Genomic DNA, 27,287 nt, shown 5'->3' with positions numbered 1-27,287 from the left:
ATTATGTAAAAAAAGTATAATATGACAAAAAAGTAATTAAAAAGTAAAGTATGGAATAAATTGTCAGGAAAAGTCAGAAAAAAATCACAGTATAATATGTTGAAAAATGTCAAAAAAGTGAAATCATAATTAATAAATTGTATATATAATTACATAATTATATTATAAATAATTCATAATATATTATTTTTTTTAAAGTTACAGAGAAGTTATGGTGTATTTCTTGAAAAAAAAAGTCATGAAAAAGTCCTATTAAAGCATGTAGAAAAAATTAAGTTTGTCGAAAAAAAAGTCATTAAGAAATCATTGTATAGTCAAACAAAGTCCCAAAAAACTCATAATGTAGTATTTAAAAAAAACAACTAATAAAAAAGTCATAGTATAGTATGTCGAAAAATGTCAAAATCTGTTACTATTCTACTTATAATTATGTTTCCTTTTCATATAAGGAAAATATAGATCCCAATGATTATTTTGTGCCTATTCTTACATTTTCCAAAAGAATAAAATAGTTTTTGGACATATTAATGGAAACGGTCCCAAACCTCATAATTTCAGCTCATCTTTCTCTATTTCTATTTAGTCTACATTGTGTAATGCAGTCATATAATCAAGTATATGGTCCAGAGATGCTTATGGGCACCTGACAGGTCCAAAAATATGCATCTTAGGTTGATCGATGACTTTAAATTGCCAGAATGTGTGGATGTGAGCGTGAATGGTTGTCTGCTGTAAGTCGGCCCGGTCCTCAGAAATAACATTTGAAAGACACCTAATGAAATGGGTTATATCTCCTCAGGAGACAACAGGAAGTAAAAATCCTGCAACTTCATCACCATCATTCCAACTACTACCACAATATCTTTACATTACATTACATTACATTACAGTCATTTAGCAGACGCTTTTATCCAAAGCATGTAGAAAAAATAAAGTTTGTCGAAGAAATCATTGTATAGCCAAACAAAGTCCCCCAAAAGTCATAATGTAGTATTTTTTAAAAAAAAATAATAAAAAAGTCATAGTATAGTATTTAAAAAAACAAACTAATAAACTAGTCATAGTATAGTATGTCGAAAAAACTAATAGTACACCTTTAATTTATCACAACCGAACAAGGCTTTCTGATAATTCACTACCATAATTTACATCTATTGACCAAGTACTTCTGAACACTGAACGTGCTGCAGAACACTATTTATTTGAGATCTATGTATTAAATGGCCTGTGATGTAATTTATTGTTATTTTGATTTAATATTTTTTTGGTTCTCAGTCCTTAAGTGGAAGTGATATTTGCATGAAATTGGGTGCAAATGAAAATGAAACTGACAACACTTTAATTAAGTAAAAAAGTTTTATTCAGTCAACATTTGCTTTATTACAATTATTCCAAAATTCTTTAGAGAAACTCAGACATTATAGAACCAAATGCAAAAAAGACCTATTTTTGGTGGTAAGTTCTTTAAGGAAGTATCCCTGTTCTCAGAATGTAAACATAACTGCATCATATGGGCATGGAAGACCCTAAAATACTCAACAGTACAGATACCATTCCTGCAGCTTTTCCCAAATAGTGTTGAGATGTCTGGAAACAGTGTCCTTTGAAAGCAGGTAAAACAGAAACAAAGCTGTGACTTATGTAGGGATGCTGAGAAGAAATTACTGAAATGTTTCCGCATGCAGCATACAGTAGTTTGTTTTTGTAGCCGTACCAAGAGGAAAGTTAAATCCAGCCCTGTATCGAAATGCTTGTAATTAGTCTTTTTCCACAGTGTACACATTTGTAACACACACAACATTTATACTTAACAAGATGTGTGTTCCAGTCACAGGTGGGCAGTAATGGATTCATAATTCAAGTTAAAATATACATTATTAATGCGTCTCCATTTAGTTGTATAGCTTCAGAGTTGTCAAATAAAACACAAACATACAAACATAAAAGCATACACATAAACTGATCACAGGTTTGAAATAGTGGGTAAAAAAAGATATGTACAGGACGGATATAAAAACATATGATATACAAAATAGCTCAGTACTTTAGTCTGTCACACTTTGGACAGTCACTTACACATGGGTGTGAAGTCCCACAAACATAACATTTAAAAATGAAACGATTACATACACCCGTTGGAATATTCCCATTTTTTTGCAGTTTCAACACTGCATCACCTACATTTACATCTTACTGGCTATAGAACTAGCTACTTTATACCTCAATGACCTCTACACCTCTAGCTCTTTTGGTCATTTTTTAACCTAGTAACCCTTTACACAAGGGAAGCTTTACGTGAAGCTTTTCTATTCTGTATTTATTGCAGAATCAAAAGAATAGATTTAAACAAAATAAGGGAAAATGCCCTTCCAAAGTTAAGAAAGTGTCCCTTTTCATGAAATGCAGCTATACAAAAACCCATCGATCAGTTTCATTTCCAGAAAATATTCTAATGTTTGGTCCATATTCATCCTCTGCTTTGTTGTATTCCTGAGGTTTTATTTTTTCTTCCTGATGATGGAGAACAAATATTCAACAGTCCATTGATGGCAAATCTCTTTCACTGAGCTTCTGGATTGTCTATCAAGTCTGAAAAAAACCCAGAAAAAAACACCAACACACAAAGCGGCATGAGTTATGAAAGAGGGCGGGGCTAAAATGCAGAGGGTGAGGATAACAAACACCAATGAAATAGGAACTCTTTGCTGAGTGTAATGAATACTTTCAACAATGTTTGGGGCAGATTGCACAATGTATGCTGAAATATACAAAATAAAAAACTGTTTTATCGTAATAATAGTTGCTTTTTTGCCACTACACATTCAGTGTTGTTTAAAACAGCATGAAAGATTTTGAGAACTTCTCATTAAATTACAGTATACCTCCAAAAATGTGTTTTTTTTGTGCGCCACCACATTTTACATCTGCCTACCAAATTTCATTCATGGAGGTGAAACCCCAATGAGGGGCTTGATTTCAGCAACTTTGTAGGGGCGCTCTTCCATATCCAAGTTGAGACCCTTAAGTATCACATATTTCTCAACCTGTGATTACCAATATTGTGTCATAAAATAGTTAGAAGTAGAAGCGTTAATGTAGTTTTAATGTGTGATTGAGACAATAAGCACAATTTAGCATTTGTAAAGCTGCACAAATCTGCCTCAGCTGTACAAAGTTTTGTTGGAAATAAACAAAAGTCAGCATGTTTAACTCAGATGGTGAACATTGTATCCGATACTCAAAGCACCACTGTGCCTAACTACATCCTCACAGGAATATTAGCTCTGGTGTGTATGATTATCCATCATTATAATATCTATAGTTTATATGCATGTCTGCAGTTAATTACCTTGCAGTTTCTGATGGACCTCATTTGGCAAGTCATCCAGTTCCTCTAAACTTTTCCGCAGGTGGTATGCCGTGGCCTCTCCCGGCTGCCTTCTGCTCTTCCACTTCACCAGCATCTTGTGCTTCTGCATGGTCACATCTTTCTCTGTTGCCTGGATGTCATCCAGCTCCGTGGAGTTCAAGTCTAGATAGATGGCCACCTGCTTCCACTCCTTCCCGAGCCGCTTGGCCACCTGCAGTAGCTGCTTTTCTGACATATTCTGGCCCAGAGTAATCCCTGTTTTCACTCCATCTAGAAAAAGACGTACAACACGCATAGGTGCTTTATTTCAGATTAACTTTAGACGGACAGGTGCATATGGAAAATAGATCAGGGGTGGACTGGTTTCTTTTGACTTGACTGGGGCAAAACTAAGTGTGTGCCTGAAGTTTTTCTCAAATCAGTAATCAGTAAAAGACTAGAAAAGTCACCTGACTCGTCCTGCCAGCGAGGCCTTTTACAGGCTGTCTCTTCCTCTGAGGGGCTGCTGCTCCTCTGTCGGCCTATGACACAGACATATGGTGTGAGTCAACCTGTATAAGCTGAACGCACGCTGTGATGAAAAATCTTATCTAAAAACAAGAAAAACGAAAAGGCTTACTGCTTGTCCTTTTCCTTGGCTTCTTTTCTGTGTTATCCACACAGTCACCTAGTAGTGTGGGGAAGAAAGAGCAAGATCACCTCTCTGGAGTAGAAACTCAATTACACTCATGAATACAAACTTTATAACACAAAATATGTGGAGACGCGTTTTGGTTTATTTGCAGATAAAAATCTGTAAATGTGTCCTGTTACTATCGGCTGTCTGATAAACATAGAAAAAATGTGTGAAAAAATGTTGACGTCTGATTTTAACTTCAACTCCTAGCTCTTCTTTTTCACCTGCAAATCAAGAAACATGTTCAGCTTGAGACTAAGTGCACTGGTACCTTCTCTGATGGTGCTGGACCATACAGTCTCCTCAGTGCTGGTCTCTATGAGAGATAATTTAAAGGGAGGAGGCTGCTCAAAGAATGCTTCAAAGTAGCCTTTCATCTTGGTCACTGCAAGGGTGAATTTCAAATCCTGCACAGAGACACATAAATATATATATAATAAAAGTTACTGTGATGAACTTTAAACTGGTTATGAAGCAGTCTTGATTTCATCTGTGCCACCAATCAGGATTCCACGTAAAGTCAGGGTGAAAATCATGCAGGTTCACCAGAAACACCTTCAGCTCAGACTACAACACTGACAACACACTGCTGGATGGAAGGGAGGCATGGGAGAACTAAAACAATGACTGTGCGGGGAAGTCTTTCAGACCCTGCTGCAGTAACATGAGTTTTTCTACAGGAAATCCAGAGCTCATGAAAACTACCTAATCTGTCCACAGGGACCACCAAATTACACACAACATTTTGTAGGAACTTTATTCATAACTTAAAGGCCCATTGTGTAAGTTTCAGTGGCATCTAGGGGTGTGTTGCAACCAACTAAATACCCCTCTGCGCACCCATCCCTTCCAAACGTGTTGGAACCCTTATACAGTGGTCTTCAGGTAGGAAGAGATATCTTTAGGATTTTAGTACAACTAAATCTGCTTTTCTACGTGACTAAATAATTTCCTTTAAAAACATTTATAGAATTTTTGAACAAATAAATGCAGGATTAGAATTTATTTTTAAAATACATCTAATATTGTGGCTAAAGCAGCAACATTTATGTTTATAACAAGAAAGTCAGTTATGTCTCACTGGAAAAATGTTTCAATGTTAGATAAAAAGCATTTCTGAGTGAAGTTTATAAGGAATGAAGAACACAGACATCAGTCAGTATCAGTCCTTCCTCCAGTCCTCTGTCCTTCTGGCTGCTTTGTCTCAGCAGAAAAGTTTACCAAAAAAAGCTTTGGCCGATCGTTCATGCTGTGCTTAGATTTCACATGAATCGTTTTCATGGTCACAGATGTATTGATAAAGTATTGGCTGTTTACTAGCAAATATGTATTGCATGTACAGTAACAAGCATAGTTGCAGTCATCGCGAGTATAACTTCACCTGGTTGACTTCACCACAGTGACATATCTACTCACGCTTCATGCTTGTGGTTTATCTATACGTGTCTATACGTGTGGTAGGGCTATCCCCCGATTACCACCGGGTATTTCGCACAGTGGTCATCATCAATTGAACAAGGGACTCTCTGCCAGAAAGATAAGAGGAAACTGTTAAAACAATTAATTAGAGTCCAATGGGATCCCTCAGTCTATTTAAAAATATTTTGTGGGAATTATGACTTCCTATACTATTTTTTTTTTTACTTACTCTACTATGACTTTTTATTTTACCTACTACTGTATACGATGATATTTTTTATAACTCACAATGCTGACTTTTTATATGACTTACTATACTATGACTTTTTTTTATAGATTACTAAACTATGATTTTATTTAATACTTTACTATGTCTTTTTTATTAAACACTACACTGACTTGTATGACACTATACTACGACTTTGTTATGACATACTCTCAAGTTTTGAGTGTAAAATAAATCACCCAAAAATATAAAATATATATAATATATATATATGTTTATATAAAATAAAATATTGTTATAATGAACTATTTTGGCCTTGATAATTGTGTGATGAAAATATGATGTCAGCTCTACACACATGTATAAACAAAGAGACATACCTGAGGTTTGATCTCTCCCTCTGGCTCGCTCAGGAGACGATACGTCGCCTCATCCAGTTTACATGTTGGAGGCTTCTCTATACGAATGTAGCGATTCTTGTAGCCCCGCACCTGTTTGCAAATATCCTGGTTAAGGATAAGGACAGCAGGAAGAAAGGGGCAGAGGATAAGTCACATCTTTGTAGTATGATGAGCACGCTGATTAACATTCAATAAAATATATTGTCCATGGTCAGTCTCTTTTTTCCGTAGAAGACTTCAGTTTTTCCACTCTAACAGTTCAGCCCTGGTCGGTTATTGCTGGACAGAGCAACATCATATGTATAGTCATGGTAAAATGCATCCGATGGGAAAAGACAAATTGCTATATTTTAAAAGGGACTGTCATATGTGGCTAACAATAAATGAAGTATGATCACCACCACTTGCACCCTCCCAAACACATGATCACACACAACCACAAACCCACTTCTTGAGTAACCTCAGAAGTACAGTGTTAGAAAATGACTAAGAAAAAGACAAGATCGCTGATAATATTGTCATGTAGCTTTCAGAATTACGTGCTGCACTTCCAGTAATACAGTACACAGACAAGTGGCATCGATACCATTCCAATACATACCACTGACATTTTTATGTGGAAATATCTGCAAAATATATCAGAGGGTGTTTTTCAGAGAGTCAAAGATCAGCCAGATGCTGACACTTGTGCTTTTTAACAATATAATATTGTATATTAGTATTTTTTCATTGCAGTATGCTGCATAACCTCATCCAGAATCTGGAAATATGCCGCCTACTCTATAAAGTCTTATGGCATTAAAGCCATTGCAGTTATAAACCTGAACAAGAAGTGAAAGTTATGTTTTGCTCTGACTGTGTTCTCATTTTTCCACACACAATTTATGGCATTTTGCTGGAGTTTTATCCATTTAGCAGTTGTCATGATTAAAAGTAATAAATGATTTAGGGACACTCAGATGATGGTTTCATGAATGGAATATTTCTTTCTCTGGGTCGGTCTGTTTTCTTTTTTCTTTGACTCTCGTACATCAAGAAAAAAATTCCCAAATTGTAACACTAAATGTGTCACAGTCTGTTTTTCTGACAAACAAAACTGACTCACTTCATGTCTTAAATGTGGATCTTTAACAGATGTGAAATATATTACCGCCGTAAGAAGTTCGGCATAAGATGTGCATTTATTAAACGTGTGTCTTACTATAACACACATTTGGACCAACCTTGCACTTTACCCAGTAATGTAACTGCAGTATTTCATCACCTTACAGGGAAAGATACAGAAACTTCATGAGTAGAATGATGGTACAAGCAACTGTCGAGAAAAAACACCTTTTTTTTTTTTTTTTATTATGACACATTGCCATGTAAAATTGCCTGTGGAATCCTGCAACTACAGGAGGTTTCGGAGAAATTTAAACACATTTCCAAAACAGCTGTCATGTTTTTATCAGTTTTTAAAAATGCACATAAAGACCAATGACAGCCAATGACAGTGTTGCACATAGGGAAGGAGTAGGGAAACTGCCAATCATGTATTATAGAAAAGAGATTAATTCAGTGCCAAACACAGTATTCAAAAATGCTAACCTTGATGTCAGATGTGCTGTTGGTGGCCAGGTAGATGTGGAAGCTGTAGTTGTTGTTGTTGTTGTCACTGCACAGCTGCTTGTAGACCAGGACCACGCCGTGGTGCTCTACAGATTGGCTTGTCTGAATGATGGGACCCACGGGTGAAAGGGAAGTCACATTCCACTTAACGTGGCTACCTGAGTGGTCCACTGTCGGCTCGATGAGTGGACGGTTGTCCTTGATGTGCAGGACACTGAATGTCATCTCATTTTCTGGATCTGTGCGACGATAATAAGGACATTTTATTTTATGTTTCACCTAGAGCAGCCTTAAATCACCGATAAAAGATTATGATATTCACTAAAATTAACTGTTATATGTAAACGCCTTAAGATGACCCTAAGGACGAAATTTTTGTTGGAAAAATTGGATGTTCATAACATTTTCTTAAGGGACAAGGATTCACCACAGGAAGCAACCATAATTATGAATTATATATTCAACACAGGAGACATGCAGGAGCATGACAGTCCTGATATTCATTCTCACCGGCAAGGCAGACGGAGTGAGGGAACTGGATGGACGTGAGGACAGAAGCGTCCTTATTGACTGTGTCCACGTTAAAGATGGGTCCAGCAAATTTCCAGGAGTCCCGGAGGAACGCACCGAACTTGGACCAGGACAAGACTGAGTACCGCACGAGCACCCGCTCCGATGCCTCAAACACCAGGCCAGTTATTGTACACTGGTATGTACCCTCCCCTTCAAGCTGCACCCTAAAACACACCCAGAGTCAGTGATGCTGTACATATAGAAACAATATAAATGTGCATAGACCAGATCAGTGTAAGAGACTCACTGTAATCGTCCCTTAGAGATCCTCCTGGGGGTAACAAGCTCATTGCCGTGGCTCTGTTAAACAAACAGACACAGTTTGTTTCTTGTTTGGACAATTATAAAATCATAATAAATAAATCAAGAAAGTCAAATACGATCAAGTATAATTGGAAATAAAAGACAGACATTAATGGTTTCTGAGCTCACATGCTGGACGGCTTTGCATTTTTCACAGCATGATTTGAAGTGCGTCTCATCTGTCAGGACTTAAGACATAACATAGGATGTCATTTACAAGAGATTTGACACAATCTTCATAAGATTTGTTGGGCTGTAACATCAGTAATGGTCCACTTACCCTTCCCAATTGAAAAATCTGCTTCAGGTCCAGGGACTGAATCTAGAGGGTGAAATAATCGTAATGAGTCCCATTTTATCATATGAAAATAAAATGTCAAGTGCTGCAAGCTTTTCTAAATGTGGGTCACTTTTTCAGGTTGTGCGCACTGGTATGGCCATTTGGAAGTAAGACAGTTTTATAAAGCAGACCAGTTGTTAAGTCTGACAAGGAAGATCTTAAAATTTTGTAGATGTTTCATGAAGGTTCGCACCATTTTTAGACTCCTCTGCAGCCTCTTCATTGTCTGCAAAGAACATAAAGGAGATCAAATTTATCCCCAATCACTCTAAATCCTTGGGTGACAAACATTTTCAAGGATTGATCATAGGATGTTAATTCTTACCTTCCTCTCCTCCATCCTTCTCAGCAGAGCCTTCTGGTGAAAGTCAAAATACAAGAAAGAAGGGTGAGAAACAAGGGAAATTAAAGGAATATGGTTAGGGACTTGTGCACGAATATGGACACGCACACCTAGATAAAAGGTACACATTAAGTCTACATCCATGCATATTACCATGAATTATGGAACAAACCCATGTGTTGATAACGGATGTAAAATGATTGTAATGTGATGTTATTATTAATGTTTTATTTCCTTATTTCACATGTATGTACTGATGATATGTTATGAGCTTTTTTAGCAGAAAGGCCTATCCACAGACAGGGGTCACAAATTAGCCATTGCTTGAAATCACCCCAAAAATGGGTGAATAAATAAATGATTTGACATGAGATATAACATCTTCTGAAAGAGCAGGGCTACCTGTTTCTTGATTTTTATGCTAAGCTAAACTACCTTACTCCTAGCTGTAGCTTCGTATTCAACAAACAGACATGACAGCGATATGAGTGAATTGGCAAATCTCACAAAACGTTGAACTATTCCTTTAAGGTAGTTAAAAGTGTGTCTCTCACCACATTCTTCATCCTCCTCTTCATCTTCCTCCTCTGAGGAGGAGGTCCCAGTGTTTTCTGTTTGATGAATCAATATGTAAAGGACATGCCATAGAGCTGAGAATTTGCACTGAACTTTTAATGTATACTGAATTCATGCCACAAAGGTTAAATGTTAAGAGGAAATAAACACTTTGTCCATAAAAAGGAATTAAATGTCAGAACAAATATGAACATGTTTTTGTATGAGTTGTTTAAATAACAAATGAGTTAAACTGTGTGGTGTGATATTTGTGCTTACCTGAGCTGCTGCTGTCACTTTCTCTCAGGTTTTCTGTAACAGATTGTTTAGAGTTTTGAGGTTAGTGCTGTTTGGTCTGTAACAGCTGATGCAATGATGTCAAAGTGTGACGAAAAGTAATTGTAAATTCCCATCTTATTATTCATTACTATTACTACACCATTATCAAAATTTGTTGTTAACCACATCATCATCATCTTTATGTGAACCTCACCACTTTTAAGGTTTGATAGCATCATAAATATCATCCTCATTCTGTTGTTATTATATTGCCCAGCAGTAAATGCATGGCTGACTGTTGGTTTCAGCAAGAGTGAAGCTTAAAAGTGCCTGATGTTGATTTCATGTGAACAGGAACATAACTGCAGTAAAAACTAACAAAACCCAATAACATGTAAAGCCACTATATATATATATATATATATATATATATATATATATATATAACTAAATATATTCTGAATCTTTACTTTCTCACGCACCAAAGCCTATCTAATGCAGAGAAAACCTCAGGTGGAGCTACATGCCCTATTTCTAAGCTTAACACTCACAATATTTAAACTTTCCTTACACAAAGGAAATAATAATAGATACGACATAGGTAGATTGAAGTTTGTCAAGAGTTTTACATATTTTCTCTGGGGCTCTTCCTTTAAGGTGCAGCCCCAGTGAAAGACCTCTACTTATAGTTCACTTCTATATTTGTGCGCTGTGTGTTTCCATCTATATTACTCATCAAAAAAGCCCTCAGCGTATCTGACTTACACCCCCAGCTTTTACATATCCATCATTCCTTAGCAGCTGAACGGTGGCACCCTGTGAAGAAGCCAGTGATAAGTGCCATGCATTAACATTCTGGCACATTTATACAGATGGGTCCAGAGGAGCTGCTGCTCCTCTCTTCCCAGCAGCAGTGAATGTCCGTGGACCGGGCCATCTGGCTGAGTGCCTGGCTGGCTAATGGATGGAGCCCGTCCTCCCTGGCCCACAGAGTTTTATCTTAGACTAACAAGCAGATGCTGCCATCACTGCTCCACTCACAACACCTTCCTCATCAATCTCTCTCCTCCACTAAGCCCGATCTGTCTGCTTCACCTCTCTCTGCACTCTCCAGCCTCCATTTCTCTCTCCTTGTCCTCATATGCCTCCTATGGCCAATCTCTCTCTCTGCTGCTGCTGCCTCATCTGAGCCAGAAGGCATCCCTCTTCACTCTGGCATGGCCGCTTCCCTTCATCAGACTGACAAACAAGGTGGAGATAAAACACCCGCGCAGATACACATGCATGTACAAAGACACACACACACGCTTGTTTACGGCCTCAAAGGTTTGGATAGTTTCAGGAGTATTGCCTGCCCTCTGCTGGTCTAAAAAAAGATCAAAACCAAGGGCATAAAAAAAATGTTTGTGTGATATACAGCAGTGGTTCTTAATCTTTTTGGGGAGACAGGACACAATGAATATCTTCTTGGTCAATGTAATTGTACATTTTCTGTTAAATTCATTAAGACACGGCAGGCCACCAACATAACACTTAGCACCACATAAATCTCATGTTACCTTAGATAAAAACAATCCCCAGGAGTTTCACAGTGTGGTATGCAAGCTTTAAAAATAGAGCACTCATATTGGATCTGTAATATGTATTGAGTTGGTGCATTATAAACGGTATCAGGAGAGAAAAAGTCACATCCCTATATTCCTAATCATCACCAGTTGTATGACAATCTAATATTACCAGGTCTTCTACAAAGTAAATTTTTTTCCAATTAAATTTGAATATTCTTTTGAGGCCTTAAGAGATGAAATCTAGTTGGTAACTCACAGGCATAAAATGTTAGTGGAAAAAAACAAATGCAAAATCTCCCTTAAAGGCAAATTATATTGAAATCAGGGAGGCCAACGAGAGAAAGGTGGGAAGGGTTAAAGAGAGGAAGTACAACAAAAGCAATGAGGAATAATAGATGGAAAGAAGCCAGAGGACTGACATAGCTTTATGGAAACAAAAACATGAAGGCCTACGTGTGCTCTGTGAATAAGTGAAGTGAGAAAGAGAAGAGTGAGAGGGAGGGAAGGAATGAAAGTGGTTTGATGTTTACCTTTGTTTTCAAGTGCAGGGATATCTCCATCTCTGTGGGGCACAGGAGATAACATTCAGACAACTTTAAATTACACTGATGTCAGGGACCTCTGGGAGGTGTGATGACAAGTATGAGACGCTTTAGAGGTTGAAAGCGCTTGCAGGTTCCTGTATTACACCACTTCTGCTTTTGAATAGGAACACAGGCAGTCGAATGAAGTAGAAAAACAGGAAACGTGTGCAGACTGCTGCCCGCATCTCACTTTTTCACACAACTGACACCAGCCAAATTGTTGAATTCACCTTTCCACCCAAACCCAAGGGCAGTGTAAATAGTACAGAAAGCCAGGCAGGGAAAGATACTGGCTGGGTACTTTTGCCATTAAACTAAACTGGTTTGAACACCTTCTCATCTTTCTTAACTCAGACAAAATGATATCGGGGTTGGACGATTCATGTTCATTTTATTCCTTTATTTACTACCAGTGGTGTAATATTGTTTAACACACGTGAAAGCATGTAAAGCATAACATTGGACACATTTTTTGCATGCAATTTTGCATACATCTGCCATATCTGGATTTAAAAAATTGTATCTATAATGTGAAATTAGATGGTAAATGGACTTGTACTTGTATAGCACTTTTCTAGTCGTACAACCACTCAAAGCGCTTTAACACTTAATTCAACCATATCGCCCAACACTGCAGAGGCAGACATCAATACCAGTTTTTCCGGATTATTTAGGTCTCTAAATTCTTTGCTATGAGCTTGGCTATCCGGTAATGTAGTATATCAAACAAACAGTGAGACAAGTCCAAGCGCAATGGTTCAGATATTGTGTCTGAGCAGACGACCGGTGCATCCTGTTGATGCAGTCTGAGCTATAACAAAAGGCAAGACGCCTGTCAATAGGGAAAAAAGACAGTGAGCCAACCCCACAAGAAGAACAAGTTCACCACCAGCAGGCGTAAAAAAGTAGGTCATATCTTGCCCTGTGTTTTACCCCGCTTCACTCTCTGAGTTGTATAAATAAAGAACTGCGTCATTAAAAGTAAAATCAAGAATCTAGGATTATTAACACTGACCAAATGTGGTCTTTTATTTGTCATCTGTTAATCCTGATAAGGCACTGTGGTTTCCTTTGTTTTTAAAACATCTGTCCAGGAAACAATGTTTTCTCCTCTTCAAGGTCAACTTGTTTTCTCTGCCAAATAGTCGCACCTCAACAACACCAAGGCACGTTAGTTGCCCTGGTAATATCTCTTCCTCTGAGCAAAGTTTGCATTTTCGTCATTCAAATGTTTTCAGACAATGAACGAACTGGCTGCATGAGTTCTCAGACTTTCTCTGCTCTCACCTATCTTCCTCCTGCAAAATATGATAATCCTCTGTGAGGGTGTCGGTCGGTTTCTGGATGAAAGATAAAAGCCACAACATTTACATGCTTCCTATAACTTCTCATAAACACAATGAAACGAGAGGACATCTATGTGTAGATAAACAAACGTCCTTTGGCCTAAATTTACTACACAGGAGTATAAAATAAAACGTAGTCATCATAAACATTACACCTCACTGCTTTTGATATGATGTTTATAGTGGGTCATAAACAAAATAAAAAAACTAATTCTGTATTGCTACTGGGCTGCATGGTGGTTAGCACTGTTGCCTCACAGCAAGAGGGGCCCGGGTTCAATTCCCGGGCTGGACAACCTTCTGTGTGGAGTTTGCATGTTCTCCCTGTGTCAGCGTGGGTTCTCTCCGGGTTCTCCGGCTTCCTCCCACAGTCCAAAGACATGCAGCTTAGGTGCATTGAAGACTCTAAATTGCCCGTAGGTGTGGATGTGAGTGTGAATGGTTGTTTGTCTCTATATGTCTGCCCTGTGATAGACTGTCCAGGGTGTACCCTGCCTTCGCCCATTGACAGCTGAGATCGGCTCCAGCACCCCTGCGACCCTTAACTGGATAAGCAGGTTATGGAAAATGGATGGATGGATGGATGTATTGCTACTACTTCTCAAATAAAGTTTCCTTGAAATTAAACTTGGTGTCTCTAATTGACATTTAATCCTAATTTTTCTCAATACTATAAAGTATTACAAAGGGTATAAAACCCCGTATGGTATTGTTTACTCTGGGATTTTTCCAGCCCTCCTCACCAGGCCAGTGATACCATGGCAACAACACAGTAGCATTCACAGAGGACAATGAGTCATCAGTATCAAATCACCTGTCTTTGGTTCACAACTCATAGTAAATATAATACAACTATTAAAGAGATTGGTATGAATCATTTTCAAATAAAAAAAAAATAACGTTTTTCGAATAGGACAGAATGTTGGTAAAACATGTGTGTGTGTCCCATGGCGTTGCATCATCAACCATAATTAAAAACTGCAAGCAGGAAGTTATATTTGCGTGCTTGTTTGTAATCCACTGTATGATAAGCTCACATTGACATAAACACATATGGATATTTATCTCTCCTATAATAATCCTATCGTGATTTTACCTGACTTTACCAACATGTATTGAGTAAATCATTTATCAAATAAACGCTTTAGATCTGCATCTTTTGGTTATCAAAGACGGCGCAGACAGCATGTTGTGACATTGTTGCCAGTTACTCATCTCAATGTAACACAGCAGCCTAACAAAGGCTTCTCGTCTCTCTTCTCTTCCAATGGATATCTAACGTTACGTGGGTTTTTTTAATTTTTTTTATGCACAGTTATAACGAGGAAGCAATACTTCTAGATTTGTTTCTTTTACAAACAAAAATGCACAAACAGATGAGCGAGAAAAAAAAAAAAAAAAAAAAAAAAACAGGACACACTTCCTGTGTTGACACGACTCGCTTGTAGCGTTGCATCCTCTGCAGGCTTCACGTTGCCTGAGCTGCACACGATGCAACACAAACACTGATATAAACGCCAGAGGTCCACACTGGTCTGTTTTAGCAACAATAAAAGTCTTACCCGTCCTCCAGGTGACTAGCCGCTCCGCAGCTCGCCATCTCCGCCACCATCCTCTCTGTAACCAAACACCCCGATGCTTTCTGTTCTTCAGCCCCTGCAGCGGCTGCGCATTCAAGCACCTGGAAGGCAATATGACCGTATCATCGGCTATCAGTGTCTAGTTTAAGCGCTGGGCAGTAATTGGCACAATAAAGATCATCGGAACCCTCGTGGGCTTGACTATTCACATTTCTCGGTCCCTTGTGTGCAGCATCCCTGACTCAGCAAAACAAAACGTATTCTATGAGTTTAACCCAAAACATGCGCTCAAAGTATCCTAAAAATCCAAAAAAGGGAAAAACAGCCGTGTTGCAGTGTGGATGTGGATTGTATTGTTTCCTTTCACAAACACTGTGCATGTGTGCAAACAAATTAATTAAAAAAAAAATGCAGATCTACACATCATGTTGTTCAATGTTTGCGCTGCGCACAGAAGGCGTTGCAGCTTTTGGGATCAGCGTGCTGCGCAGTTACAGAGCAGTGCATGTAAGTGCGTGAGTGGACGTAACGTGTGGGCGGGTGTGCAGCATCCCGCCTTTAGGACGGGCTTTGTAGAGTCTGTTGATGATTTACAGCCTGGTTTTTAACACTTTTTTTTTAAAGAATTAGGAGGTGTAAGATGATAAGATGATGTTTACTGTTACAAATAATACAAGACTGAAATCAGCTGAATGTCTGGCCATGTTGTTTGTGGAATGATAACACAGAATAGTGAAACCAATTCATATTTTAGACTCCATACATAATCACTTTTTTTTTTTTTCATTATACCTAATTCACACACTCAAAGGTGTATGCTTAAAGCAATTACACCCCAGTAAAGTACAGATAAAATAGGAAGAGAGTTGGAAAATACGTTATTTTGTATTGCAAGCATTACAAATATAAGATGTCTGCAGTCATCTAAGACATATTTGTAAACTGCACATTTTCTCCCACACATAAGAAGAGTGCAACTAGGTCACTTTGAGCGGGAAAACATGCACATCAGATTACAGAGCTGCATTATCCAGAAGACACCAGCAGATGTCACATCAGACAACAAAACAAGTACAGCTCAGCAGCAAAACCATGCCTCCCCAAAAATATCCTTACACTGGAGGACACATTCAAACTAGATTCGCACAGCCTATTTGACACAAGGACTGATTAGGATGTCGACACAGTCAAATTGAAAGGAATTAAGGTGTCCATATGTGGCTCACTAAGCTCACTGTCCATCAGAGAGAGACAGAAAAGGTAGAGAGAGAGCTCTCTGTGAGCGTCTGAGATGTCCAGTGGGAGGAATGAGTGAAGGCTCAAGGGCTTTCATTTGATCTTCCACTCATTGATCTTTTCCTTTTTCCCCTCTCTCCATTCGTGGTTTGCAGCAGGGATGGGGAGAGAGAGATAGAGATGCAACAGAATAACAGGGACATTATCCGGGTCTCAGAGTCTAAAGGGAGAGATCAGGGGAGCTCCTCAGTGCAAAAATAGACAGGACCACATCAGACTCAGTGGCGAGACGATACCCTCAATACCTCAGGAAATTAGAGGAGATAAACGAGAGAAGTAGAGGAGAGGGGGAAAAGAGAAGAGGATTAGGAAGGTCAGGAGAAGAGGTTATGGTGGGACGAGAGGAGAGGAAGTGATATACAGGATTAGCTCAGAAAAGAAGGGAGGGAGTCAATCAAATAACTTCAAGTAAGATATTTACAGAGCTGATGGGGACTTGAGACTTAATACTTGGACATGATTTGGAGTCACAAAAGATGAGGAAATTGTTTTCCTTGAGACTTGACTGCCTGAATATTAGACTTGACTGCAGACCAAAAAGCTGAGAAGAATGGACCTCAGTAATCAATAATGTTTATCAGTAATACGACTAATGCCACTCTAGCCACTCTGTGAGGCTGTACTAAGGCACAGTGGGGCTGTGAGCTAAATGCTAACTCATTTTAGTTTACATTTACTTATCAGCAGTACAAACAAACTTAAGATTAGGATCACAGGAATGTCTTTAGTTTTGCAGGTTTTTGGTCATAAACCAAAGTATTGGACAAAATGTAAAAATTTGACCTGAGGATACAGTAAAAATTAAGAAATCACCAAAGTTACAATTCACATTGAGAGGAACTTTGACGTCTGAAATAAATTCCATGACAAACATAAAGTAAGCAATTTGTGGAGAAATTGTACTCTAAACCACAGCTGTGATGGTCATGTGGTTAATCATTTGGATTAATCCCCTGGGAACCATGAATATACAGTATGTACACATTGTTATGCCAATCCATCCAGTAGATGTTGATATTTTTCAGTGGATCAGTGACAACTATGACCTCCAGGTCTTGCAAGACGAAAAGTCAGAGGATAACCAAAGTCTCTAGGATGCATCCTCTGGGGATCATGCTTGCCTGTAAAAAATGTAATCTGAATCCTTCAAATTGTGGTTCAGACTTTTCAGTCAACACCAACAATATCGACAATTTATGAAATCGATAATCATCATTGTCATCTATACAGCGATGCTGCTAAAGAGGAAGTGCCGTTGTACATTTCACTCATATAGAGATGCTATCGTTCACTACCTGCAGCTAGAGGTTTATTGCACAGTTTAAGTAGTGTTTGTCGGGATTTTGGTTATTGTGCTATTGTAATTAGCATGCTACACTGGAAATTTGCTACCTTTTTTTTTCCAGTATACAAATGCTAAACTTTTTGACTTGCGAGTCAAGTTTCAAAGTCTTGAGACAAGGCTTGGACTTGATCAATAAGGTTTAACAACCACCCTGGAAATGATATATACTGTAAAATATATTTGCATTGTATTGTAACCATAGAAGCCAAGCTAAGGTATATTTTAGAAACATTTAAAAACAGGTATAAGGAAAGGTCTTAATCAAAAGAAACAACTGACATAATCTTTCCCTCCGCTGTGGCTCATGTAAAACAGTCATTCATTGTGTGTGTGTGTGTGTGTGTGTGTGTGTGTGTGTGTGTGTGTGTGTGTGTGTGTGTGTGTGTGTGTGTGTGTGTGTGTGTGTGTGTGTGTGTGTGTGTGTGTGTGTGTTATGACAGGGCTTCTTTTTTTTTTTTTTTCACAGATTGTCCAACCTGTTTGGAAACGATGATGTCACGCACCCTGGAGGCTTAATATGAGCCCTCATTGTGCAGACTCGTTATCCATCACATAGACACACTCTCAAAATAACACAAAGTCACATACACATGTAAAGAAGCTCAGTCAGGCAGGAAGAAAACCTATAACCGGTGTGCTCAAACATTCCCTTTATAACATACATGGTGTCCCCGTACTCTGGAAAGGAGGAACTCCATATCCTTTCAATTTCAATTGGTCATTTTGCCATCCGGGCTGAGTTATCACTGTAAACATCCCGAGTAACAAAATAGTTGTGGCTGCTGCAAACCTGCATAAAGAAGCTGGAGAGAGGTGAACAGGGACAAAGAGCAACACCTTTGCATATAGAAAATGGAAGCAATGCTCCAGCCATGAGTGATTTCAGAGGCAACCACTGTCAATCCCGTCCAACAGCATAATATATAATGCATGGGCCTACGAGTTGGCAGTTCGCTAAAATTCTTTCCTGTGCAATCAATATGGATAAATCCCTTTATGGAAGCACAAAAGCAGAGCAGTGTTGTTGTTCTCGAAAACATGGTTTTGAATCAACAATGGAAGAATGTTTTTTAAAGTGAAAGTAATTTTATTTTTAACTCTTGGACTTGGATTCAAACACTAATGACTTTGTACTAAACTTTCCCCTAACCCCCTTTCTCTTTGATCACATTTTATTATCCAAGGCCTATATTTGTTTGTTTCTTCGTTATTATTTTTTTTACATTTTATTGTTTTTCAGCAGTCACCTCGGTTTGCTGGGGCCATCATATTCTTTTTTCCACTTGGGTTGAGATGTTTTATGAGTCCCTTGGGTATTTTTTTTCCACCTCACCCACACAGTTTGCACTTCTTTTGTTCTCTATTTTCAGTGTGCAGTTTTTTAGATGAGAAAATAAACCTAAACCACCCTCTAAGCTGTTTGTCATTATATCTTTTTATTTCAACTGTGGATGTGGATAACATTCTTTTAAAATATACATTCAAAGTTTTGAATTACAGTGTCATAGGTAGTGTGATGAAGGAAACGTGCAATCAAAGAACAAGAACCTACAGCCATGCTAGCAACTCTGCTATCTGTACTGAGGCAAAACGGTACTTTGCGCAAAATGCTTACTTGAGCATGCTAACATACTTACAATGACAATTCCTTACATTTCTAAAATGCTAATTTTTACCAGTAGAATGTTTTGTCTGTTGCATGATGACATTTGCTAATGAGCACTAAAAACAAAGTACAACCAAGGTACGTCTTAAAGTTTAGCAAATATTTGGCAATAATTCTGGTCACAACCAATTTTGACCTGGTAATAATACTAGATTAAAAGTTAAGATCTGATAAAGTTAGCACAAATCATTTGAAAGGAGGACATGAATGTCTAGGCAAATTTCATGGCAGTACTTCTAACAGTTGTGGAGACATTTCATGCAAAACCTTTACTATTAATCTCATGGCGGCACTAAAGGAAACGTCAGGGGTTCATTAACATCAGTAGAAATGATCCTCTGGGAATCAGAATTGTTGTACAAAATTCCATGACAATCCATCCGAAAGTTTCAGTCTGGACCAAAGTGGTGGACTGACAGACCAGCTGACATTGCGATCCCTTGAGCTGTGCAGCTAACGTGGGTAAAGACAAAGTTTGACTGCTCAATATATATCCTAAAAAGTGGCTTCCAGGTCAATTAAACAACATTGTTTGAGAGTATCACATTCTGTCTATATTCTCTATTTACTTGTCCCACCGATTTTTTTATTAATATTACATTTATTGAATTAAATATTCAAATCCTATTGGTATTTTATTTTCTAGCTGTTTTGCTATATTGGGTGGACTACACCCAATAGTCCAATAGTAATAACTACACGTAATTGCCCAGTCTTTGGCATGCAATATTTCATCTCGACTTGATCCCTGGTGTCTTTTTAAAATAAAAGTTTGTGGGTTTGAGCAATCTCTCTTTGTTTGTGGGTTTGAGCAATCTCTCTTTGCACAACAACAGTACTGGAGGGAACATGGAGCTAAAGAAGTGAAGCCTTATGATATAGTGGTTAGATCTTTTATGTGCAAAGATTTGGTATGTATTATTTGTGAAAGATATCTGAGTTAGTCCCAAAAACATCTGTATTATGTGGGAATCTTGTATTTTCTTAGATGTTAGGAACATCTGTCCTTGATGTTGTTTGTGTTTAACACCTACACAGTCTTAAGTCCAGGGACTCTTTCATTGTTCGCCCTTTCACCAGAGGGGATTGGCTTTAATTGTTGTGCATTTTGAAATATTAACAGATTTCCTGTCTCTGGACGTTCATAAAACTGGATGGAGAGAAGAAATAGAGGAATGGAGACCATACTTTTGGCAGTAAAAGGGATAAAAAAAATTGTATAGTGTCTGCATGGTCCCTGAGGAACTTGGATGTGAGTTTCTGAGTTGAATACCCCTCTCCCTTTCTTCCCTCACATTAGTTTACACCCTACCATCTTTTACACAAACCCTCCACTTATTGTTCTATATTATTACACGCAGCATTTCTGTAAATTGTATGTTGTGTCATGGCCTCTTTCTCTTTTTATTTTTTCAAATTCTTATTTCAGAGCCCTAAGGGAACTCTGTGCATTCAGTGGCCACAAAGGACGAGTCCTGGTATGTAATGTGGGAGTTTGATATGAGGGACCCGACTGAAGGCCATAGTCTAGACCCCCCCCACCCTTTCAGAGTGACTCAGCACAGTAGTGCGGAGGCAGGGGGTCAAAAATCCCCTGCTCGCCTACACTCAAAACATGTGGGAATGGGAAAACTTTATCCTATATTTAACCTCAAAGTGGCTGTCTGATTTCTATGTGTATGTATGAGTCTTAGTCTCAGTAACTGAGTCATCAGCAGCTGGGTGTCGGTAGACGGGTTATCTTAGGGGGAAAATGAGGTTGGCTGGGGGATTAGCAGTCTAGGAAAAGCTGTTTGTGTTCCCCCTAATGATTCACACTCACTTCTCTCTGATGAGAATTTCCCCCATTAAACCTGACAGTGTTTTTTTTGAGTGTGGGTACATTAGATTTGTTTGAAATACAATAAGGCATAATAAAAAAAGGGTCACTGTAATTGTGTACGCACATTCTGAATCTCCATCCTAAGCTACATAACATCGCAGAGTTTAACAACAGAAAAACAGCTCCCCTGAAGAGTAAAGCCTCCTTCCTTATTAATAGTTAACGAAATGTAATTTCTTACACAGAGAGTAAAAGTTTATGATCTTGTGTTGGTTATGTCTGTAGCAGCGTGAAATGGCAGCATTCCCAAAAGGTAAAGAGACAGTGGTTGATATACATTATATCTATATACATCTTTCCTGGCAACATGAAGTTCCCATTTGAACAGCAAGCAGCAACGCTGAGTCAAATCACTTAGTGCTATCATCCATCATCAAACCTGTCTAAATGATAGCAGCATACTATGGCCTATAAGGCATACAGCTATATCCAGTTATTCACTATAAAGTCAAACTGACCAGCTCAGCAAAAAACTCCCCAGTCATCAGATTTATTAAGAGCACTGAGAGTGATTCCCTTGAGACAGAAAGGGGATTTTACCCCTTTCCCTCTTCTGTTAAGGATTTTTGGCCTCTTAGAGCAGGTTTTCTCCTCAAAGGACGTCAGGATCATAATTCCTCTCTGAGCCAAAATCTACACGCTGGGAGAACAAGCCACATAAAGGTAAGAAGCGAACACTTTCTTTCAAACCGATTTGCTAGATGTGACCACATCCATGCTTGCTCAGTTGAGTTCTGAGGCAAAGCAGAAAGTTTACACCATGCAGTGTTTTACATCAAGTCTGTCCGTGACATCACATGTCATCCCTTCTCGCTTCCATTTGCCATGTCTCTCTTAAATGCATATCGTCCTGGGAGGCACAAAACAAACTAAGATATAAACATAGTTTCCCCATACAAACAAGATATAAACATAGTTTCCCACACACACACACACACACACACACACACACACACACACACACACACACACACACACACACACACACACACACACACACACACACACACACACACACACACACACACAATCTTGTCCATTTAAAGACCTCTGAGCCAGCAGAGCGATAAGATTAGAGGAAGTACGTGGGTGTGAAATAGTTGTGGTTTGGGACTTTCTGAATTCACATAATCTACACTGACTGCAGGCCCTGATTTTTATTAGAGTTCACGCTGATGGGAAGACACAGGCACTGATGACACCCACACAAGTATCCTGTGAATCTGGGCTTGGAACTGTACAGATACAGTATTTAGACGAACTCACACGTTGAACAAGCCTGTACTTGTGGATTAATCCCCCATAGTCTGCAAATTCAGACATAACTATGCTAACACGTACTTTCACAACAGAGCAGATATATGTGTGACACTGCATTGTTACTATACAAATTATAACGACATGTACAGATCAGATTTGTTCCTTAAATACAGTAAGAAAAAGAGCTTCAGAGGCTGAAGTTGGTCTGAGGGCAGTAAACCTGAGGTTGTGACTTCTGCTCTGGTACAAACTAAACCAGAACCATCAGTGGGTCCATTAACAAAGCTCGGGGCTTGACAAGGCTCTCTTTGTTTCATAATTAATGCAAACGCGATAACCGTGACATTGACAGTTGGGCGGTCCGTACATCAACGTCTCTGACACATGAAAATGAACGCTGCCATTCATCAATGCACCAGGCTAATGGACTCCATAAAACTGAATTATTAAGCACAACACAAGAGACCTTTGTACCAGATTAATGGAGGCATACAGCAGAGCACATTTATCATTGCGTTAATTCTTAGCCCTTCAGGAGGTTGCTACTTCAAATTATTTTGTCAGTTAACGCAACAGAAGCAAATCAGCCTTTTGCGTTGCTGGTGTTAACGGATTTGTCGTACCCTGCAATGTATTTCATCTCAATCTTCTTTATCATCTACATTGGCCTACCAGAATCTATGTTTCTGACTCTGTCTGCATCAAGCGTTCACAAGGTCTCAAGACATCTGTTAGAGCAGAGAAATTCTATAAATCTTGATATAAATTCTGTATATCTGTAAATATGTATATCTGTATATCTCTAAATATACTATGCACATTGAGAGAAAAAAGAACATAGTTAAACACAGATATAGTTGGTCTCCAATGAGTGTGATGTGTTTGCTGAAAGCTGCTACTAGATGGATGGAGAACAAAAAAAGGGGGGAAAGAGATAAGGAGGGAATGTATATAATCAATCTTACTCACACAAGAACAGCACTTTGTGGTGGGTTTCAGTAAACGAAGGAAAAAGAGGCAGGATGTGGTGAGCTGGAAATAGAGTTGAGGAGGAGAAATAGTCAGAAAGAGAAATAGACCAAATAAAAGAGCAAAATGAAGGGAGTATTTTTTATATTTTGTCATCAAATCCTCATGATGAGGGAAAACAATAAAAAAATGGGAAAATGACTGAATGTAATGAACTTTCATTTATACTTTAGTCTAATTATTTGTTATGTTATTATATTATCTTAACTGCTTAAATGGTTTGATTTGGATGTGATTAAAAAGCCGAATGGTCTCAAGTTTTTTTTCTATACTGTGGAGAATTTTTTACCTTTTCCAGACCCTGTAGAGAGTCAAAGCTGTGATCGAAAATAGCAGTTGTTCTCTATACATGTCAATAAGAACTAGCTATTGCTCAGCAGAATAGCAGAAGTGCCGGGAAAGCCCTGGAAATAAAGGAACTGAAAGGGGTTTCTCTCAGAGCCACTGTCCACAGGCTATTGATTGTGTATTTGTTTATTTGGTTAGAAAAGTGCCCTGAGATCATGTTTCCCTAATTGGCCAGATTATAGAAAGAAATACGATGCTGCATAAATTAGGTTACCTGATGTTACCCTTCTACTGAATTTCACATCATAATGCTCCCGTAATTAGATTTGTTGTATTGTGCATTAGGCCTTGTTAAGAAAAGAAAGGAACACAGACTGACTATTAGTGACAAAGAGTAACATGAAGACAGGAGGGGGTGAAATGTGCCTTTAATTTAAAAGGTTCCCCGCACATGATTTACACAATGAGGACTTGACAAAAAACTGTCGAGGCTATAGCTCGTCACTTAGATTTATTTTAACTCTAACAAGCTAAATTCTTCATTGTTCTGTCTTTATATCATAATCCTTTTCACTCAGAATCCTTTTAGATCCAATAATGACATACGGCTTTGAAAGTGACCTTGATCACTCCATAAAACAACTGCAGAAAATGATTCACACAGTAACTGTTTCGTTGCAAAACAACAAATTATGCAGACTGGTTTAATTAATCAGTTAACATTCCATACTTGTAGAGCAGCTTACTGAAACATCTCTCTTTGTCGGATTTTTTCCAAAGAGACATCCAAAGTGTAATTTAACACATTGGGCGAGGAGACTTCCATTTAAACTGGAGTTTTAATTTTTATGGTTATGTTCTTCAACACTGAAGACACATGGTCCTCTGGGGTGATTCTGGACTAATGTGAATCCAGACACTCATCTAATGGGGGGCAATTACAAACCACAATGCAAGAAGTATCCATTTTTTATGAGAGGGGTATCTCTGTTGGCGCCATATCAGGGGAAGTCACCTTTTATGGTTCCATCTGGCACTGTGTCAGAGCAGGATTCAGAAAAGGTGCAAGTTAAAAGCAAGGTTTATTCTTTTGGGGGTGATGGATTAAGAAGTGGGTTCTCGGGACTTGCAGGGATCCTTGAGTAGATTTAGTCAAGAACTGTGTACAAATTTGACTTACTTGTAATTAAGAATGAGACGGAAAATCCTACCTAAATAATGTGAGGTACTGTTACAGATTTACCTACCAACCAGCACATATTAAGTAAAGTATACAGCTCCACCTCATCCAACTACAACAGCAAAAATGCTACTACTAAGTGAATTTTGCCTATACTTTTACTTCGATTACATTTTTAGGATCTGCAGGACGTTTGCTTGTGATAAAGTATTTATATATTGCAGTATTGCGGCGTGTACTTGCGTGTAAATGACCTCAATACTCCCTCCATCACTGCATAATGGTGACTACATTACATTACATTACAGTCATTTAGCAGACGCTTTTATCCAAAGCGACTTACAGTCAGTAGTATATTACATATCATTCACCCATTCACACACTGATGACAGGCTAGCCTCAGACTCTAACTAACATTCATGCAACATCCAGTCCACACCGATGGCAAGCCTTCGGGAGCAACTTGGGGTTAAGTGTCTTGCCCAAGGACACATCGACTGCCGAAGCCGGGTATCGAACCACCGACCCTCTGATTGGAGAATACCTTGCTCTCCACTACGCCACAGCCGCCCCCTAGACTAGACATAAGGATTTCTCTTGGTTGTCATTCCTCCTACATGTACCGGATTCCCTACAGAATATAAATCATGGGGCTCTGCACAGCAAACATTGCATTTAATGAGAGGTGGCTGTTAATATGAAATAGTTGGGGTAGCACGTCTCTAGAGCAGGACAGTTCAGGTAAGGTTGAAAATGTGACCATGTCAAATGATGGGGACCATATCTGTTGAGCTGATATGAGGACTTCTGGGCAGAAGACTTTAATGTCTTCACGTAATAATGATAAGATAAGATAAGATAAGATAAGATAATCCTTTATTAGTCCCGCAGTGGGGTAATTTGCAGGCTTACAGCAGCGTAGAGTAAAGTGCACACAAGAGACATACTAGAAGAAGACAAGATAAAAAAATAAAAAATGAAAAATAAAATAAAACAAGTATTATAAATAAGCAATGAAAAAAAACAGTAGAAAAAACAACAATAACTGAAATATTATATTTACAGACAGAAAAAAACAACAACAACTATTTTAACTTTTTTTTAACTATTATTGCACAGTGTAATGTGTAATGTATTGCACAGGTTTTTATTGTCATGATGATGATGATGATGATGTGAGATTATTCATGACTCTCTGCTCATCACTGATGGGGCTCCACTGCTATCGCCCATACTACAGAGCAGACAGGTCGTCGTCAGCGAGGGGGGGGGGGGCACCTGCTGTCCCACTCCGCGCTGCAGACTCCGGATGAGAGGAGTCTAGATGATTAGTGCACAGCTGGGAATCAAAAAAACAAACAAAACCTGTAAACACCTGAGCTGGACTAACGACGCACGACGCAACACATCAAACACTTCCAAAACCCCCCACGGGAGATCCAGCAATGATGTCGTCCCGTCTGCCGGGCGGCAGCAGGACACCGCGCGGGACCACTGGCACCCTTTTGTCGGCTTGTCTGGTCTCCGCTTGTCAAGCCCTTCGGAACTGCGGGGAGGTCCAGTGCAGCGACGGCCACCAGTGCTGCCCGCCCATCGTCACCGGGAACGGCAGCGCCAGCTCCGCGGTGCGCTGCTGCAAGCTCCCCATCCACATCTTCTTCGACAATGTTGGCTGGTTTACGCGGAAGCTGTCGGGCATCCTGATCCTGTTACTGCTGTTCGCCATGGGCTACTTCATTCAGAGGATCATCTGCCCGCGGCCCCGCCGTCACCCACACAATAATGACCGCAGCGAGGAGCCCTCCCTCTTTCACGGGCACGCATCGGCGTCCCAGGACTCCCTACTGGACCGGTACCACCCGGAGACGTACAGCCTCGGGGACGTCGCCTCTCCGAACCTGCCGGCGTACGATGAGGTCAAGTATTTGCCCACGTATGAGGAAAGCATGCAGGAGATGGCGATGCACAGAGACCGGTCGGATGACAACTTGCTGGCGGAGAACGAGAGGGGCGGTCAGGGCAGGGTGAGGGCGGCCGGGCCGAGAGCCGGAGACCAGAGGCGGGACGTCCTGGAGGCATCAGGACCGCAGAGCAGCCCGAGGACGTGTCGGAACTCCGTCTGAGACTGGGACAATGTGGCATTCTTATTTTTAATATAATCAGGGTA

General features: G+C 39.2%; 2 protein-coding genes across 2 annotated transcripts; one reads left to right on the top strand and one right to left on the bottom strand.

The window, feature by feature from the left end:
- Positions 1-1,360: 1,360 nt before the first annotated feature.
- On the bottom strand, positions 1,361-15,686 carry si:dkeyp-97b10.3 (uncharacterized). Its single transcript, XM_054597982.1, has 17 exons — positions 15,157-15,686; positions 12,195-12,226; positions 10,097-10,129; positions 9,817-9,873; positions 9,245-9,277; positions 9,113-9,145; positions 8,860-8,901; positions 8,709-8,767; positions 8,524-8,576; positions 8,214-8,440; positions 7,683-7,942; positions 6,072-6,197; positions 4,318-4,453; positions 3,990-4,037; positions 3,820-3,891; positions 3,350-3,640; positions 1,361-2,589 (listed from the first exon to the last, which is right to left on the bottom strand). The coding sequence occupies exons 1-17, from the start codon at positions 15,204-15,206 to the stop codon at positions 2,561-2,563; spliced, it is 1,581 nt and encodes a 526-aa protein (XP_054453957.1). The 5' UTR covers positions 15,207-15,686; the 3' UTR covers positions 1,361-2,560.
- A 10,882-nt stretch (positions 15,687-26,568) lies between these two features.
- On the top strand, positions 26,569-27,287 carry LOC129096958 (uncharacterized membrane protein C3orf80). Its single transcript, XM_054605642.1, has one exon. It carries the CDS (start codon positions 26,569-26,571, stop codon positions 27,241-27,243), a length of 675 nt encoding a protein of 224 aa, XP_054461617.1. The 3' UTR covers positions 27,244-27,287.

The sequence above is a fragment of the Anoplopoma fimbria genome, chromosome 1 (assembly GCF_027596085.1).
Source record: "Anoplopoma fimbria isolate UVic2021 breed Golden Eagle Sablefish chromosome 1, Afim_UVic_2022, whole genome shotgun sequence".
Taxonomy (NCBI): Eukaryota; Metazoa; Chordata; class Actinopteri; order Perciformes; family Anoplopomatidae; genus Anoplopoma; species Anoplopoma fimbria.
Note: the sequence above shows the minus strand (reverse complement) of the source record. Positions and strands in the feature narration are given on the sequence as shown.